General features: G+C 42.2%; 2 protein-coding genes across 4 annotated transcripts; one reads left to right on the forward strand and one right to left on the reverse strand.

Annotated features, from left to right (window-relative positions):
- Positions 1-2851: 2851 nt before the first annotated feature.
- LOC128771391 (protein FAM180A-like) lies at positions 2852-4964 on the forward strand. Its single transcript, XM_053886810.1, has 3 exons — positions 2852-2924; positions 4479-4564; positions 4638-4964. The coding sequence occupies exons 1-3, from the start codon at positions 2852-2854 to the stop codon at positions 4962-4964; spliced, it is 486 nt and encodes a 161-aa protein (XP_053742785.1).
- Positions 4965-6211: 1247 nt separating this feature from the next.
- Positions 6212-13811, reverse strand: slc23a4 (solute carrier family 23 member 4). Of its 3 annotated transcripts, none has more exons than XM_053885731.1 (12): positions 13659-13811; positions 12994-13128; positions 12702-12859; positions 11553-11712; positions 10248-10429; positions 9970-10090; positions 9746-9902; positions 9414-9667; positions 8578-8742; positions 8399-8507; positions 8227-8322; positions 6212-6756 (listed from the first exon to the last, which is right to left on the reverse strand). In XM_053885731.1, exons 1-12 carry the CDS (start codon positions 13704-13706, stop codon positions 6494-6496), a joined length of 1848 nt encoding a protein of 615 aa, XP_053741706.1. In that variant the 5' UTR covers positions 13707-13811; the 3' UTR covers positions 6212-6493. The 3 variants fall into 3 exon arrangements, with proteins under 3 accessions (XP_053741706.1, XP_053741705.1, XP_053741707.1); XM_053885732.1 differs by lacking the exon at positions 6212-6756 and adding an exon at positions 7122-7397; XM_053885730.1 differs by having other exon boundaries at positions 9414-9902.
- Between the last annotated feature and the right edge of the window lie 1142 nt (positions 13812-14953).

The following is a 14953-nucleotide window of genomic DNA, read 5'->3' on the forward strand; positions in this document are numbered from 1 at the left end:
TAACTTTTGGATTTGAACATCTAGTTCAATGAAACCTCATATAATTTTTAGACCAAGAGCACCACCTACTGAGCGCTGACGATTAGGACGCTTCCATGGAACCTCATCAACCAATCACTGCCACGCACCTTTACTCCCTGGATTTTCACTTCCCTCCTCTTGCCTGCATCACCTGTGTGTAGGGAATGTCACTGCTGTGCAGCAAAGGTGTCGGAGTTCCATCCTTAATGGTCTTAAAGGAGGACTCCTCCTTGACCAACAACAAAGGAGCCTTGATGTCAGAAGTCACACTTCACCACAGCAAACTCCCTGTATGATGAGAAAAACACTGTTACACTGTCCTCATACTCGTGCTGCACAACCCTCACATCACTCTCAGACACTCCAGACTTCCTCATACAGCTCCACACTTCCTTTCTGAGTCGAGACGCTAGGTGGCGCTCTCAGTTTAAACAATGTCTCATTGAACGAACGTGAAAATCTCGCTATGAAATAGCACAGCAACAATCATTACATACTGGATACTTGAATATGATTTTATCAGAAGAACAAAGTAGAAGAAAAACAAAACAAAAGAATTCGGAAAGGCCAATGAGGGTGACGCAGAGACCCAAACGTGACGGAAGGAGAGAAGCATGTGAAGCACACAAGGACAAAGAATCAAGTTAGTTAATAATTAGACGTCATGGTGGCATTGAGAGCAGCTCGGGGTTATGGGAGGTGACTGCCACATGAAAGCAGTTGTACTACAGCAATATCCTTCACGCACATCAAGTCAGTATAAACTTGGACTCTCCATACTGAATAACAACAAGCATGCGACCGTTTCCTCCTCTAAACAACTGTGTTTGTTCCGCACTCGTCGCTCCTTTCAGTCTGAATTCACATGAAGGGTCTGCAATTATAACTATGAACTATGACTTTTTTTTTTTTTTCAACAGAATGATTTGCTGCACAGAATAACATTTGTGTTAAATGTCTAAAAAGGTTAGTGTGTTTGTGCAGGTTTGTTCGGCTGTGATTCTTGGATTGTTCTATTGTTTCTCCCTTGCCCTGCAGCTCGACTGCCGACCCTCATTCCACCGGAGGAAGCTTGGCTGATTCTGCATCACGTTTAGAGAGGTAAACATCTATAAAATACAGTGTACACATGCTGCTCTGTTGCTCATAAAACCATGCTACAATAATGCTGACACATGTTTCTGTGTTTGTGTTGTGTTGTGTTGTGCTGGAGAGAAGAGAAGGTGCCAAGCAGTGGACAAAGTCGCTCTTTGTGATTCCCCTAGATTTTACTGAGCGCAATGTGCAAACAAAAAAACTACTATAACCTCAATTGATGTTTGGAAGGTGAAGCCCATTTGCTCAGGCAAGGTTTCTCGCTTTTATTGGCATTCATCTGCAAATCTTAGTTGGACAGGGTGTGAGCTGTGGGTCACTGCGGGCAGGTCCATCGCAGGCAATAAGTTCCGAGATAGGATCCTCTTGATACTGTAACATCTATAAAGTCATGGAACAGAAAAGCACAAGCCACACGCTCTCTGGCGGTCAGAGAGCGAAACTGCATGCGTGCCGTAGAAATAAGATGCGAGATGGATCATGTTACTTTTAACAATAACCTCCTCTCATCCTATAATCAGTGTACATATTTTTTATTGCTACCACCTGTATAAGAATATCATGAACATATAAGGCCGCTACAAAGCGTATTTATGAATAATAGTGTCAATAATTACCACTGTAGTTCATGGTAGGATAAACTTTTCCAAGTCAAGAACATAACTGCAGGTAAACAGATGAACGGGTTCCATGAGTAAAAATGTTGTAATTTATATCGTAAAATAAGGCGGACATTGATGAGTCAAAGTCATGTCAGGGATGACGTCTCGGAGAAAGTTCAGCATTTCCTGCCCATTTTGAATGTTGCTTCATGTATGCAATAATGTGGAAATAAATGTGTACTTGTATTGCTATACCCGTAGGGACTCCTTCTTGGAAACACACCTACTTGTGGGGACATGTTGAGTTATGGGTTTTTTCTGGTCCCCACAAGGTTAAGCTTAAATTTGAGGATGAAAACTTCAAAATAAATAGGTCATTATATTTGGGTTTAAGTTTGGTTCAGAGTCCTGGGTACATTTAGCCATTTGTTTTGGATGGTTCGGCTTAAGGTGAGAGGTTGTTTAAAGCATCAAAGTCGATGGAACGTCCCACAAAGACAAGGTACAAGTGTGTGTGTGTGGTCTTGCACTTCTTCTTTGTGACAACCTGTATGAGTTTTTAAACAATAGTGTGAGGACATTTTTGCAAAGTTACGCCTCATTTTGAGGGTTAAAACTACAAAATAGCTGGGTTATTAAAATTGGGTTTCAGTTTGGTTGAGAGTAAAGGTTAAGTTTAATTTAATTTGTTTTAAATGATTAGGTTTAGGGAGAGAAGCTGGGGAAAGCAATGGCGGTCCTCACTAAGACAGGAAGACAAACGTGTGTGTTTGTGAGCGTGACAACATGTTATCATAACCACAGTTTGTGAAATGAATCCGTTGTTCAGCTGCTGCAACATAATAATAACTACAGCTGTATCGTGACGTAGTTGATGTCATATTCTGATCACATTGTTGCATCTTTGCTCATGAGTTGACACCTACTGAGGAGTCTAATGTAGATGTGATGAAAAATATGCTCCAAAAATCAAGTGGAGATTTCAAACGGGTGCAAGACTGCAGCTGATAACAACCAGCTGGAAGTCCTAAAACACTGGTGGTTACGAGCTGAGCAGGGAGAGGAGAAAACCGCCCTGCAGATGAAGTGCAGCGCTACACTCCACGCCATCCATTCTGCAAAATAGAGCCACCATGCTGCCCTGGACGACTTTTGTTGTCGCACTTTTCATCTGCGCCATCCACACTGATGCTGGTCGGAATAAAGGTGAGTGGTTTTGCTTCATTGATTGAGCTTTTATGACTATAAAAGTGTGGGTCTTTTTTTGACCTCACTGATCCACGTCCAGTCTGTCCAGCTGGACATAATGTCCTTTAAACTGTTGAGCTTCAGGAGTGATGGGACGGATGTTTTTATGACAGATAGATGGGGATTAATAGATGATCAGAAACATCGCACCAGCCACATGTTATTGTATCACTGACCTGACCTGGAGTCCGTACCTTGAGTTTGACCTCCCATACAGTGTTTCAGAGCCAGCTGCTGGACACACAATAATGTGCACAAATATGAGTGATTTTTAACTTTAATGTTTACATTTAAATCCTTTTAATTATGTCCTGTCATTTAATAGCTTGAACCATCAATATATGATCATCATCTGCACACGTGAGTTCACTTTACTGAGCCAACAATTCCCTCATTTGACCTCTGGACCAAGCAACCACTGAAAATAGAGTCTGCTTCACGAATGTGTGTTCCCCACCCATGTGACCTCTTTGTGATCACAACAGTCTCAGTAGCTTTTAGTATTTTATAATATATAATTTTTAAAGTGAATAGTGAGAGAATCCTATTTATGGATTTGTAAAGAAAGAATGTAAAAAACATATTTAATATATCACATTTTGGAGGTGTTCCAGATTTTGATCTGGATCCACAAATCTTTACATGACACTGACAGCTGCTCAGTCCGACTACGTGTACTGTGCGAGCGAGTCCCAAACTTACGTCTCTCCCAAAAAACCTCCTCTGGCAGAGTACTGAGTCGTGATGGGTCCCAGATCAATGCGGCGGTCCAACATCAATGCGGCGGTGCGCGTACCGCTTTCAAACAATCACGTGACTGTGTCGACTCGGCAAAAACATGCCTATCAACAGGATGTAACTGCTGAAACAATCTAATCCCACGGTTCTTTGTGAATGTCTGGGGGCCAGCTCCAAGGGAAACGCAAGTTGTGTGTATTTATTTCAGTCTTTACCCAGTTTGTCTCGGATTTTCGTCTTGTCTTGTTCCATTCTAATTCAGATTAATTTCAAGGTATCATTTGATTTACAAAAAACCTTTTTCACATTGTGATACATTTTCACATTATTTAAAGATATGGTATAATACAATATGAATGCAAAGACTTATTTGATATTATAATATACAGTAGGTGGTCAAATCAGTGTCAATTTCACACTTTCCTTCCCTCACTTGTGAACAAGACCCCAACATAACTGAAGAAATTTTCACAAGAATAGCACCACACTCTACCTGGTGAATGCCCTTTCATAGACAGCAAAAATGCTTTTCAGACTGTTCAGATACTGTAGGTTCCATAAAGCTCAGCAACAGTAAAACAGCACTTTAATAACAATTACTTTATGAGAGAGAGCGACAGTTTGGATCGAAGTTGTACGCCTTATTCATGATGGTCAGTTTCATAAAGATTAGCAGAAGTCTCTGACAAACTCTGCCTCAAATGGATTTTCTTTCTGGTCCTGTTGAGTCCATCATTTCAAGAGAGTGCATCACTTTTTTCTCTTTTGTTGCAGCTCTGTTTCCGCCCAAAAGCAGGATAAGAAGAGGAACAGCCTCCTCTTTCATCCACTCATTCGAGGACGTCCATCTGCTTTTTGAGGTCGGACATTCATGGAGTGTAAACTGCAGCATCAACATTGTATACTGTCAGTAAATATTACTTTGTCTTGTAGATACTTCTGACTGGTGTCCACTTTGATGCAGAGGAGCTGTCAGTGAGCGACGCCGAGTTAGCTTCGATGCGAAAAACACAAAAACTGGAGGTGATCTGCGTAGACTTTATTCCGAGGAAGGCGACAGAGATATTTCGCCTTCTCGCCAATCTGACGCAGCGCCGAGGCCGCCTACAGCAGGAAGACTTTGAACGGACCTTGCTGACGCTGGTGTACACGGCTCAGATGATGGCTGGCTCCACAGCGACTCATCAACGCGGAGTTTGGGCCCATACCTTTGTGGGTCTGTACCGAACCATTAAGCAGGATCTGACGGACAGTAAATAAAGCACCAGCACAGTGCTGTCGTGTGATATTAGCATCCACATGAGGGGAGCTTTATTTTGGTATTTGCTTCATATTTCATCATAAATGTGTTGTGTTTTAGAACGCAGTTCATCTGTCACTGTCTTTGTCAGTTCATTTCCTTTCCTATTCAACATTACAATACCTGTAAAAATCAATGCATATTATCACCATGTTTGCATAGTACGTACTAGCAAAAGGCAGATTATTTGCTTGAAAAGCAAATGCAAGTGGAGGTCAAGTGAGTGAAAAAAACTCTGAGCCAGTTAATTATCAACGGATGACAGGTCAGTGAGTGCTCAGCCTTGGATGAAAGAATCTACTGATGAATACATTTAACCTTACGCCAGGTAAAATGGAGGGTTTTTTTGTAGTTGCACAACAGCATGTTTGTGAGCAGGCTGGCTCAAATGAATACGTAATGTGAAAGGATCCATTTGGCTGATGCAATGATTGATCCAACCTGACAAAGTTTCTTTTGAGAAAGATCTGTAATCTGTCTTGGTTTTATTTTGCCTCTCCTCTTCCTGCGTTCTCCCATCTGTGTCTCCCTGTCTACCATCTATCCGTGCTCTGCGTTCATTTCACCTGTATTCTGCACATTTCCACAAAGCCTACGGATACTGACCAAACGCAGCAGTACCGCTTTAAACCGTGGGGGGCAGTGTTGCTGTTACTACCCGATATGAAATAAGACATCACAATGGTGGAAATTCTCCATCCTCCAGTCGCGATATATTATAGATATATCATAGATATATTATTATTTATTTTATTTGTTTTTTCACCAACCACCGCCTCCTACAACACCGCCTCCTTGTTGTCTTTTGTGAAAGAGGTGCATTATCAATACTTCTTCCTCAGTCGCCATGTTTGTTTTGTAGTTTGCCGTTGTCATAAACTTTTGACTCTGAATTGTCCCCCGGGAGGATGTATTGGTGAACACCAACAGGAAGAATGCATGGAAGCATGTGATCAGTGACGATTATATCATTTGAAATGCACAATTTCGCACGTAAAGGGTGGATGAATGAGCCATGACGCTGAGTGACCTCACCCTCTGTACTATTTTTACACTATTGCTTTGTGGGTTGAAAGAGCGTGTTTCTCTCCCGGTTCAATGACAGTTCACCTGTCTTTCTGTCCGCGCATTGAATCTGTCAATAACTAATAACACTCTATCTGGATCCTAACATATCACCCGTGCAAAATACTAGATCAAGCCCACAGAAGAATCAGAAATTAATTTATGTATTCATGTACATCATAAACATATACAAAATAACAGGATCGTTTCAATAGTTAGACAAATCAGACAACAAAAACATAAATAAAGGACAACGTTTCAGCGACTTGCTCTCTCACAGTACAATGACACAAAATATTATTTCATTGAGCTGGGAGGATTTGCCAATAATGTGATTCATAGCATCCATTCATGCCACAAGCTTTCTCCAGTAATGAAATTATGAAAATATCACACCTTTGTGCGGAATTATTGACGAGTGATCTCAAAGAGCCACTCCCACAGTGATCATTTCTGCATGTCCATTTGCCTGCTTTGGCTTCAAAGAACTGGCATCCCCTTTACATTCATGCAGGGAACTCATCCTGCCCGAGGGGCAGAACGGAACGTATCGAATCCAGGGAAAGTTCGACAAGTAGGAGCTGATTCCAAAGGGGAGGTTGTAAACTTCGCTGTTCTCCAGGGTGTTGGTTGAGTCTTCATTGTGAACCTTGTTCCACGCCAGGATGCCCCGCTCCTGCTTCGATCCTGGTGGATTCAAGATGTTTGTGATACTTATTTCCACATATACTCCGGGCCAGTTCACTGACTGCTGCTGTCTGGACTCAAGAGCCCAATTTTAACATAGGAATTATATAAAAACAGACGACATCCAGTATCCACCCGCCTCTTGTTAAGCGTTAAAAAAAAAAAAAAAATATATATATATATATATATATATATATATATATATATATATATATATATATATATATATATATATATATATATATATATATATATATATATATATATATACACAGTGGTACCTCGGTTTTCGAACATCCCGGACTTAGAACATTTTTTTTGCTTCGGATTTTGAACGAAAATCCAGAACTCGAACTCCCCCCAAAAAAGCCGCAAAAAACTACACGGACTGATCAACTGACCCAGGACGTGCTTTGTTATTGTGTATAACGCAGCCTCTGTATGCAGATGTGTCCCGTTAGCTACATTTACTGACTGTTTTTTCTTCATATTGAGGTGTAAAACCTTTCCTGTCTCCACACTGGACCGTGGTAGAGTGTCACAGGGGAGGTGCTCGCTCTCCACACCTCCGAGGCTGGAGCGCTCACTCCAGGGTTTGATGTCCTATTGTCAGCTGGAGCTGGGACAGGGATGAGGCGAGTCTGGGACAGAGCGTTACTTGGTTTATGACTTTGTCACAGCCAAACTGCACAGAAGCGCACATTCAGAGCTGGACACGCACCGGGCACCTCTTCACTTCTGGAGAGACGTCACTCACTCGGCAACCCCTCCCACATGCAGCGGCCACACACATAGAGGAACAGCGCACCTGCAGCACACACTCTACATTCACTCCTACAAAAGCCTATTTTAAGGCTTGGAACGCATTATTTCTTTTTCCATTCATTGTAATGGGAAAAAAACCTATACAGATTTCAAACAAAGCGCTGGAACGGATTGTGGTCGAGAACCGAGTTACCACTGTATATATATTGATTCTATTTTAACTGCCAGGGAGTTCCCGATGTCACATTAATAGCTTCTTTATGTGCAGCTGTGGTACTCAATAAAAATCCATAATTTACTTTAGTCTTAAGCGTGTCATTCTGCCCAGGACAGACAATGGGACAAGTATCATGGGGCAGCTCACGAGGATGCCAAGTTAGGGAGGCCAAAGTCTGATGGCTTGGTGAAGAAATGTAAGACAAAGAATGGAGATAACTGGAAAAAGGAGACCAAGAAGACCACCAGAGAGGGTCACTGGTGTGACAAGTAAGCACTCCCAGATGGGGAACGTAGAAACAAGAGGTCATGAAGACTGGAGAGAAAGAAAATGTCAGTCCTGTTGCAGGTGAACCCCGCTTACTTTTCATTTCCTCGCCCGATCATTGCAATTGTCATAAAAGACTGTATTAAAAGTTGGCCAGCAACAAGCAGGATTTCATCATTTTAATAATGTCCTGTAAATAGTCCATTCAAATAGTGTGTTACCTGGTATAGTGTTGTCAAGAATGAAGCCGAAGAAGCCTCCCACAAACATGCTGGTGGTGAGAAGAACCTGGAGAACCTGGTCAAGTTCTACCACCCCTGAGCAACAAAATGATGAGCGATTAAAAGCTAAGCACATTTCCTTATTGTATGAATGCATGTTTTATTTAAAGACCTGTGGCAATGGCTCTGGGGTTTTTAATAATCCAGTTAGGTATGACGAGACCAGAGAACATGGAGAAGCCGAAGATGAAGATGTTTCGAGATGAGTTCATGTCTGTATACTGAGAAGAAGGAGTTGCATCACAGCATATAATTATGACAATAATAATAATAATAGGAAGAAGAGTTTACCTGTAGATTGGACACTCCAGCTGCACAAATGACTCCAAACATAACCATGAACATCCCTCCGACCACGGGCGACGGCAAGGTACTGAATATGGCTCCCACTTTCCCAAAAACTCCCATTATGATCATCAAGAATCCACCGGCGATGATGACCATGCGACTCCCAACCTGTGTTGAAAGTTAGGAAACCATCACTTGTATTTCTTTTGGTAGGGGGCGCTGTTGCAGGAGGGCCAAGTAACAATGTCAGCAGCTTCATTGGTGCCACAAGGAGTGGTGAGCCACCTTTTAAAATCAGCAGGTCTTGAACAAAAAGTGATGGAGGTACAAGAATAAATAGAAGGGAAATACACAATAATCCTATTAGCAGTCATTGTGGTGATGGATGAGAGGGCATTGATGAATGAAGTCATGTTTGGTAGTTGCTCTTCAATCTGTAATTTAGACATGGGAAAGGCTGCAAATGGTGTTGACGAAAAATGACTACACCAAAGTACTGCAGCCACATGGTGTGATATTAGATCATGTGATATAAATACAGCAGTTGTGGGTATTGTGAGGTTTATTGCTACTGGTAGTGTGACGAATGGTAGCGGCATGACTGCGTCATTGACCAGTCAAGTTTAACTACAGCAGTTTCAGAAGCGTTTATTTTCGCTGAAGTGAAAACAGAAACTCGATACTTGACAAAATAAAGTGTTTAAAGTGTCACAACGATTGTGGCCCAAAAGCTGCTCTTTCCCTAACTCTGCTTGAGTTTTAACACTGGGAGGAGAATGGTAAAACATCGGATCCATTCAGTGTGTGCTTGAGTAGCAGCGGTAACTCAGCAAACTCACCTTTGTGATACCGAGGGCTCCCACGTTTTCACTGTAGGAAGTGGTACCGTTGCCAGTGCCCCAGGCCCCTGCCAGGAGACTGCCCAGCCCCTCAATTCCGATCCCCCTGTTGATAGCATGTTTTGGGGGAGGTGGCGCACCGGATAGCCTGGCACAAGCGTGGTAGTCCCCAACAGACTCGATCATGGAGGAAATCACACCAGCCAATATGCCAAAAACCCCGGCCAAAGTCACAGTCGGCAACCCCCACTGGCCTGGATTTGGGATATAGAAAAAATAGTCACAAAGACAGGAACATTTCAATCGAGGAATAAACCATTCCAGGATTTTACCAGGATATGGGAAGGTCAACCATGGCGCCTGGGCCATCACATCTCCCTTTACATCCGTGCGAGCCAAGTATCCGTACTTGTCTGGCTCCGAGGGAAAAACATCATATACAGTCAAAATGTAGCAGATAAGCCAGGACAACATGAGGCCCAGTAAAACCTGCAGAGGCAAACTCTTTCAATTAAAGTCGTACATGTGAGCAGGGAGAGATTGATGTCATACGTACAGGGAGAATCTGAAAGACGTAGATGTGGCACGTGTGGAGCTTTTTGTCCCTGTTGTACGCTGGGAAGGGTACAGGTATGTGGCGGAGGTACTGTGAGAATATGATGATCAACACAGTAGTCCTGTATGGAAAAATGACAATAAATGTTCACTCTCTAACTCGTGCAACATTAAAATAAGTGTAGTCTGGTAACATCACAGAGTTATCCAAAGCATAAAAAGCTCTGTGGAAAATGTAATTAAGGAGGATTAAAAACATTCCACTGATGTTTAACTCACATTGCGGAAATGCCCCAGTGACTCCCAGCGCTGGACCCAGCAGAGTCATACAGAGAAAGGCCAATAAGAGAGATGGTGGGTGCAATAGTGAGCGGTCCAATGAAGCGCATGAAGAGACCAATAAGGCCTGAAAATCCCACAAACACTTGGAAGAGTGATCCCACCATGATGGAGCCTTGAAGCTGGGAAGACAAGGGATTTTCAGTCTGCAGTCATGCCTTTCAGTGCCATGTCATGCAGAGCTATAAACTGAATGTTCTCTAGTTGATAGTTAGTACAGTGGTACCTCGTTTCTCGACCGAAATCCATTCCAGACGGCCGATCGAGAAGTGATTTGTTCGAAATCTGAATCGATTTTTCCCATTACAATGAATGGAAAAAGAAATAATGTGTGAATTTTTCCTAGATTCTTTAGAGCTCCTAGATATCCAACACATTACCATGATACCAGATGTTAAAATGAGCCTCCATGAAGTATTAGTGAATTTAACACCAAAATTATAAGAATTTTCACCATATGAAAGGAGTCAGTTGTAATGGAAGACCACTTGCATAGTTTGTATTTTGGCATTAGGTCCATAATGTTGTGAGTTCAAGATGTATCACAAATAAATAGCATTCAAATTTTTCAAGAAATTCACTGTTATCTAGACCCCTGTGTCAAACACAAGGAACGGGGGCCGAATCCAGCCCACTGAGTCATTTTATGAGGCATGCTTGTGCTGTGAACTTATACTTATATTTGATGTGGATCAAAAGCTGGATGACTTACTAGATTAGTGCTCAAGCCCTTCTACAGGCTTGCAGATGGGTATTATGAACGTCAACAGTTAACCTGGTATTTTCCTGAATACTGACGGTCAAAGGGAATTTGGTAAATGTTTGTAAGACTGTCTCGAAAGGTTTGCAATTTGTGTCTTGAATATAGCACTCGCGAAGCTGCATGGACACTGATATCACATTCTGTTCAAGCTACTTTTTTCTATCATAGAACGGCCTTATGACTTCATGATAGACATTAGAATGAATTTATTGTTCAACCCATGATTTTGAATGCATTGGGAATTATTGGCCCCGAGCATGACGGAGCCCAGATCTAAAGATATGTGTCCACCATAAACCATAAAACGGTTCAGTGGCAGCAAATTTGTTATTGGCAACCCAACTTTAAACTGAAACTCTGCCTTAGATTATTAGCTAACAAGTTAATGTCAAAGATCACAGTAAAAAAAAAAATCAGAATTACTGAGAACTTCCTGGTAATGTAATAATTAAAGGGAAATATGCTGCCTGATAAGTCCTTACCGCTCTCAGTCGACTCTGCCACACTTCGATAAATTCAGGGGAGGACGTGTTCACAAGGGTGGCATTCTGTGTCCAGGCAGGACAAGTCCACTCAGGCATGGATAACATGGCCATGGATGGCGCCAGCAGCGTAAACGTGCCACCTTGGAGAATTGGCAACCTGTGACGGGCAGACAAATTAGAGGTCATATCTCTAACATTGTAATGGGGTGGATGACATAAGCGTGATTCGATTCTTTATGTCCACGGACACCCCGCTGCTTTGGGCGGGGGGGTGTATATCGTATGCCTGTAAAACAATAGATTCGTCATGTTTTTGTTTTCATTTTTCCCTTCTTCGTTCTGAACAATCCCTGCTTCCTATGTCGCGTCAATCCCTTTCAAAAATGCAGCATGCGCCTAGTAACATGAGGAATTAAATACCACAAAGGCTCCTTTGTAGCAGCAGGAGTCCACACTCAGGCGTGGAATCTACTCCAATTTAATGGATCTAATTTTTTTCTCATGCTCATTTATCCAAAAAAGGTTGTCTTTCTCTCCAGCGTCCCATTTTATTGGGGGTTTTTTGTTTTGGTTTCGTAAGTCGAGTGCCCGAAAGCACTTTTAGTTTGTTAGTTCAGGTGACAGCATCCTTGTAGGCCAGTGTTGAATGAGGCTGGATAGTATGCGAGCTCAAACCAAAAAACATAGGCTTTGTGAGGGAGACTTGCAATAGGCTGGTGGACCAGGTTGTACGATGGGGGGGGGGTTGAATCCCACTTCTGACACCATTTGTCACAGCGGAGAAGGGCTGGCTTGTTAGTATGGGGTCAGTATGCGTTCTGCGTGTAATTCATTCAGTAAACTGTTGTACTGCAAACAGCTAACCGGCAACGCTAAGAAAAATCTGACACCGGATTGTGCACCGGATTTCAAATGCAGCAACTACCTCACATCTCTCTTCAACACTGTAACAAAGCAAATGTCTTCCTCTAAATCAGTCGACTTGCGATCTTTGAATTTCAATTCAACTGGTGGAATAGACTCAAAAGTGTCGTGTGTGTCTTCTCCATGAACATGATTTCTATTTCCCACCTGAGTGAGGACGTATCATCCTTATTAGCTTTTTACAACCAGTCTTTGTATGTTTATAGTACATGATGTTCTCACCGGACGCCAAAGGTTACTTGTAGCAAAGTGCAGATGCCAGAGACAAAGAAGATGGTGCTGATGAGGTGACTCTGTGTGAGGCCGTCATGTTGGAGGCACAACCCCTGAGCCAGGATCAAGGGGATGGCAACGATACCACCGAAGGCAGTCAAGCAGTGCTGGTGAAAACGGTAAGGAAACTGTGCTCACAGATGTGTTTGAAATGATGTGTTAAGAGCAGAAAAAATGCTCGAGAAACGGCATCAAAAGCGAATGTCACATAAAGTCACATTAAGCTTTAAGGACAACATACCTGAACTCCAAGAATGATACACAGATACCAGGGCGGAACATCTGTTACACAGTAAACCAGCTTGTTGGTGTCTTCATCAATCGCCTCCTCCCCTTTTCGTTTGGTGTCAGGTATATCGCAAAACTGCCCGTCAATCTTTAACCAAAAAGAAAAGACATTCATATCAGTGAACTTTATGTAATGTATTTTTATTATAACTTGAATTGAGGTATATAACTGGTTGCTATGGTTCCATCCTGGAACACTGAAGCCACTTACAAATGTTGACAATATAATATTGACATGTATGTTGGTAAAACATTAATAAATAAATACATTGAACTTTTGAAAACAATATCGTGTTTTGTTTTTTAATGAGTATTCAAGTCATGTGATGTTATTATGGGAAGTGCGCCATAAAGAAAATACAGATAAGATAAGAACTGCGCTCAGACGGTCTCCTATTGACTGTTTTCATTAATAAAAACGTAGTGAATAAAAGTACTTTCAATTGTATTACTCATAAGTAGATGACCTCCTCTTTTATAAGGTGCAATAGTACATTACATACAACTGCAGGAGGTGCAGTTAATCGATACATTAATCGATAAACTGGGGATAAACTCCTAACATTTTTTACTAAAATCATTCAAATAATCTTTAAAACTGAGATAAGATGTTCTTACCGTAAATGCATAGTTGTCCAGGCCATGACTTCCCTTTGCCGGCGACATGCTTCAGGCTCTTAGACTAAGTTGGCCTTTGAAGCCAGATAACAAAACAGTCAAGTGAAGCACCATTAGTCGTGGAAGTGAGCGCGACTGTCAGCGTCGGCGGGAGTGTCTGGACCGAGTGAGGAGGAAGGCGGAGAGAGCAAGAGATTATGGCTGAAATGAGTCGCCCTCACAGCTCATGTGAAACCAATTACATCAGTAACAGCAGCTGACCTGTCCAGGGAGCAGAGGGGATGCTGCGTCTCTCTCTTTTTCCGGTCTGATGTTAGCGAAACATATACCTTAAAATAGCATGTCACCCATTTTAAAGGGCAGTTTTTTTCTTTCGAAATGGAGTCGAACGGCACCTCTTCATCACACACTTTATCAAGACCCTGTTTGATCTTCCTCTTAAAACTGAACACAAATCTGAAAGTCTTTTGTAAATATGAGCAGCGATCACATGCAGCCGAAGTAAAGCAGAACAAAGCATCTATTGATGACAAGTTCTGTAAATGTTAACCTCATTTCCTAATTTGTGCTTCAGTCCCATTCCCGTCAAAATTACACTCGATTAGATTAAAAGTGTGATTGGTGCTCACATCTTCTTTATTATCCAGGTCAGAGCATGACTGTGTTTACATTTGCACTCACGAGCCATTTATGTGACATTTGGAGAGGAAATCTGAGGGAAGCACTTGTTGATAACATTCTGAATCCAGGAGCTGCCACTTTAATATTTATATAATTTATCAAGGTACGTTAGAAGTCCTAATGATTTTGGCTTACTAGTAATATAAATGCTGCCATCGTGTGGTGGGCTCAAATGTGGACATAGAATACATGTTTTTCAAGAGTTCAACTTCTCTTTTTAATAAGAGACAAATTCTAATATGACGAGAGAGGAACAAGGTGAACAATGGTCGGTCTGGAGAACAGATCTTCTGCCATACTTTTCAGTGCCACCATGGAGACCATTTTTTCAGTTCGGACCAGCCTGAGTCAACACAAAACCATGGGCAGAAAGAGGAAGTGTCCAGAATGTAAGGCAAATCACAAGCTGGGGCAGGCAGCCAATACATGTTCACCAGTTGCGTGTGGCGGTACGGGACAAAGCAGGCGTCCCTGCAGTCATAGAGGAGCGCCACTCCTTCCAGCCTTTTCCTTGGGTGGCAGTCTATAGTTGAAGGCAGAGGTGGAAGAGTCGTGAGCGTTCCATACCTCTGGAAGGTGGAGGCTCCAGGAGGAGGGATGCTGTCGCAGGGCAG

The sequence above is a fragment of the Synchiropus splendidus genome, chromosome 14, assembly GCF_027744825.2.
Source record: "Synchiropus splendidus isolate RoL2022-P1 chromosome 14, RoL_Sspl_1.0, whole genome shotgun sequence".
Classification (NCBI taxonomy): Eukaryota; Metazoa; Chordata; class Actinopteri; order Syngnathiformes; family Callionymidae; genus Synchiropus; species Synchiropus splendidus.

Bases quoted from the DNA above. Each gene is read 5' to 3' on its own strand.
- LOC128771391 (XM_053886810.1), top strand. From the start codon at position 2,852: ATGCTGCCCTGGACGACTTTTGTTGTCGCACTTTTCATCTGCGCCATC. The intron at 2,925-4,478 runs GTGAGTGGTTTT...CTTTTGTTGCAG, and splicing joins TGATGCTGGTCGGAATAAAG to CTCTGTTTCCGCCCAAAAGC. The intron at 4,565-4,637 runs GTCGGACATTCA...TTTGTCTTGTAG, and splicing joins ACGTCCATCTGCTTTTTGAG to ATACTTCTGACTGGTGTCCA.
- slc23a4 (XM_053885730.1), bottom strand. From the start codon at position 13,706: ATGTCGCCGGCAAAGGGAAGTCATGGCCTGGACAACTATGCATTTACG. The intron at 10,430-11,552 runs GTAAGGACTTAT...TTGTCTTCCCAG, and splicing joins GGCAGAGTCGACTGAGAGCG to CTTCAAGGCTCCATCATGGT. The intron at 8,508-8,577 runs GTAAACTCTTCT...CCTTCTTCTCAG, and splicing joins CTGGAGTGTCCAATCTACAG to TATACAGACATGAACTCATC.